The sequence below is a fragment of the Propithecus coquereli genome, unplaced genomic scaffold, assembly GCF_000956105.1.
Source record: "Propithecus coquereli isolate 6110/MARCELLA unplaced genomic scaffold, Pcoq_1.0 Scaffold58, whole genome shotgun sequence".
NCBI classification, from domain to species: domain Eukaryota; kingdom Metazoa; phylum Chordata; class Mammalia; order Primates; family Indriidae; genus Propithecus; species Propithecus coquereli.
Genome location: NW_012151729.1, coordinates 4,860,752 through 4,862,872, shown reverse-complemented (window position 1 = coordinate 4,862,872; position 2,121 = coordinate 4,860,752). Strand labels below are relative to the sequence as shown.

The following is a 2,121-nucleotide window of genomic DNA, read 5'->3' as shown; positions in this document are numbered from 1 at the left end:
GGACATGATAGATGGTGATGATGATGGTTATGAAGACACTGTGAACACAATAATCGAATTTATTTAGCTTTTCATAGTAAATGTTCTTTGAGGTAGGAATTTCTGATACTGCTCTCTTTTTATGTTCTAGAAAATAGAAACTCAAGGATTTTAACCCACTTGTCTAAGATCACACATCTGTTAAGTGATAAGAGCTCTAAGCCAGCTCCTAATTGTATACTTTTCTTAATATGTCATCCTGGTCACTCTGATTGAATGTTCTATGGTTCTATCATCTTTTATGAAGATCGCTTAACTTCCCACTGGAAGTTACAGGAGTTGGTCCCTGTGAATATTATTTTAAATTGTTGTTTGTTTTCTTTTCTAGTCAAATAGAAGCTTTGGAAAGGGCAAAACTTCAAGAAAAGCCATCCCACTTTAGAGCTTCTGAAAAGGAGGACGACCCAGATTCCTCCAATTCTTCTTTGGTAAGGATGACTATTTCTGAACAACTACTTATTAACTTAATTCACTTGACTTTTTAGACATGTTACCACTTGCTCTCCATAAACACCACTTCTATAGAGGGGTTGAGGGTGGGCTGATTCAGTTCAGCTGTAAGTCCTTTGAGAACTAAATGCAGTGCATGCTGGGTGACAGTTCTGGAATTTCTCATCTGTGAATTCTTCTGTGCACCTTGAGGGTATTAGCCATGCTTCAGTTTAGTACATGGATGTGTAATAAGTGTGCCTAATCTCACATGCGGTCAAATATGTAGTCAGGTGCCTTGATTCTGCAATTTCAAAAAGGCTCATCACCCAGCTTCTGCTCACTGTCCTCTCCCAGCAAATCCTTTCCCAGTAGCCAGAATTGCTGTGCTGAGCACATTCATACTTGGGAATTTCCACCAATCGGCAATTCACAGTAGCTAAAACTTCTTATTTAAGATAGGTTGATGGTCACCAGTAATACATGTCTTAGTGTACATTACCATAACAGGATTTCATTTTTAGAGCCTTGAAAAGGTGAGAAGTAGAAAAGACAAAATGGGATATGAGAGCATGTAGTAGATTCATGAAGTAGAATCTCAGATGGGGCCCTACAACAGAAATTTTAGCACCTAGGCTGATGACCCAGGAAGGAAGAAAGAAGGGTATCAAATGTAAATTTTATATAATTCTTTCCTCAATTCAACTGATAATAGATGACTTGCATATGTGAAAGAAATACGCATTAATTACATATTTCTAGTAAATTGGTATCTGCACTGGGAACCCCTAAGCATGGAGAAGAGCCAGTCACAAAATCTGTTCTTTTTAAAAAAAAGATTTTACTAAAGTATAATAGTGACAAAGAAGAAGTGCACATATCCTAAGTTTATAGCTAAATGAAATACCACAAAGTGATCACACCTGTGATATGAGCACCAAGGTCAAGAAATAAGATATCACCAGCAGACCAGAAGCCCCCTCATCCTCCCTCCTAATCCACAATCTGGTTTGAAGCTGAGATTTCTTTTGGAGAGGAGAGTCACATTCATTTTGAATTTTTTTTCATCAATCCAGCAGTCCATTTGTCATTCTACAAATATTATTGAACACCTACTATTCTTCCAGGCATTATTTACATGTGCCAGATCAATAGCCATAAACAAAAGACAGAACTCTCCGTACTCATGGAGCTTATACTATATTGAAATAACAGAGACAATAGATAACATGAATGAATAAAATGTAACACCAAGGAGGAAATAAAGCAGAAAAATGGTATAATAAATGCTGAGATAGGGAGGGGATATAATTTTAAGTAGCGTGTACAGGCAAGAACTCTCTCAAAAAGTGATATTTGTACCAAGACCCGAGGGGATTGATTCTGTAGGTGTATAGCACATTCCAGGAAGGAAACATAAGAGCAGAGTCCAGTGTAGTTGGAACAGAGCAACCTCAGAGGAAACTGTAGAGGAGGAAGTCAGGAAGGGGATGGGAGGTCGTGTTATAAAGGATTTTGTAGACAATTTTAAAGGTGTTGGCTATTGTTCTGAATGAAGGTTTTGAGAAGAGTGATATGATCTGATTTATGTTTTAAAAGAATACTTCTGCCTACCATATTGAAAGCACACTGTGGGGAGGCAAAGAAAGAAAC

At 37.6% G+C, this 2,121-nt stretch overlaps 1 protein-coding gene across 1 annotated transcript in view; it reads left to right on the top strand.

The window, feature by feature from the left end:
• SPINK5 (serine peptidase inhibitor, Kazal type 5) overlaps positions 1-2,121 on the top strand; it is a 97,788-nt gene that overhangs the window by 82,703 nt on the left and 12,964 nt on the right. Inside the window, exons 22-23 of the mRNA XM_012658235.1 lie at positions 368-467; positions 979-1,004. Of these exons, the coding sequence (XP_012513689.1) occupies positions 368-467; positions 979-1,004 (126 nt within the window). The remainder of the gene's footprint in view (positions 1-367; positions 468-978; positions 1,005-2,121) is intronic.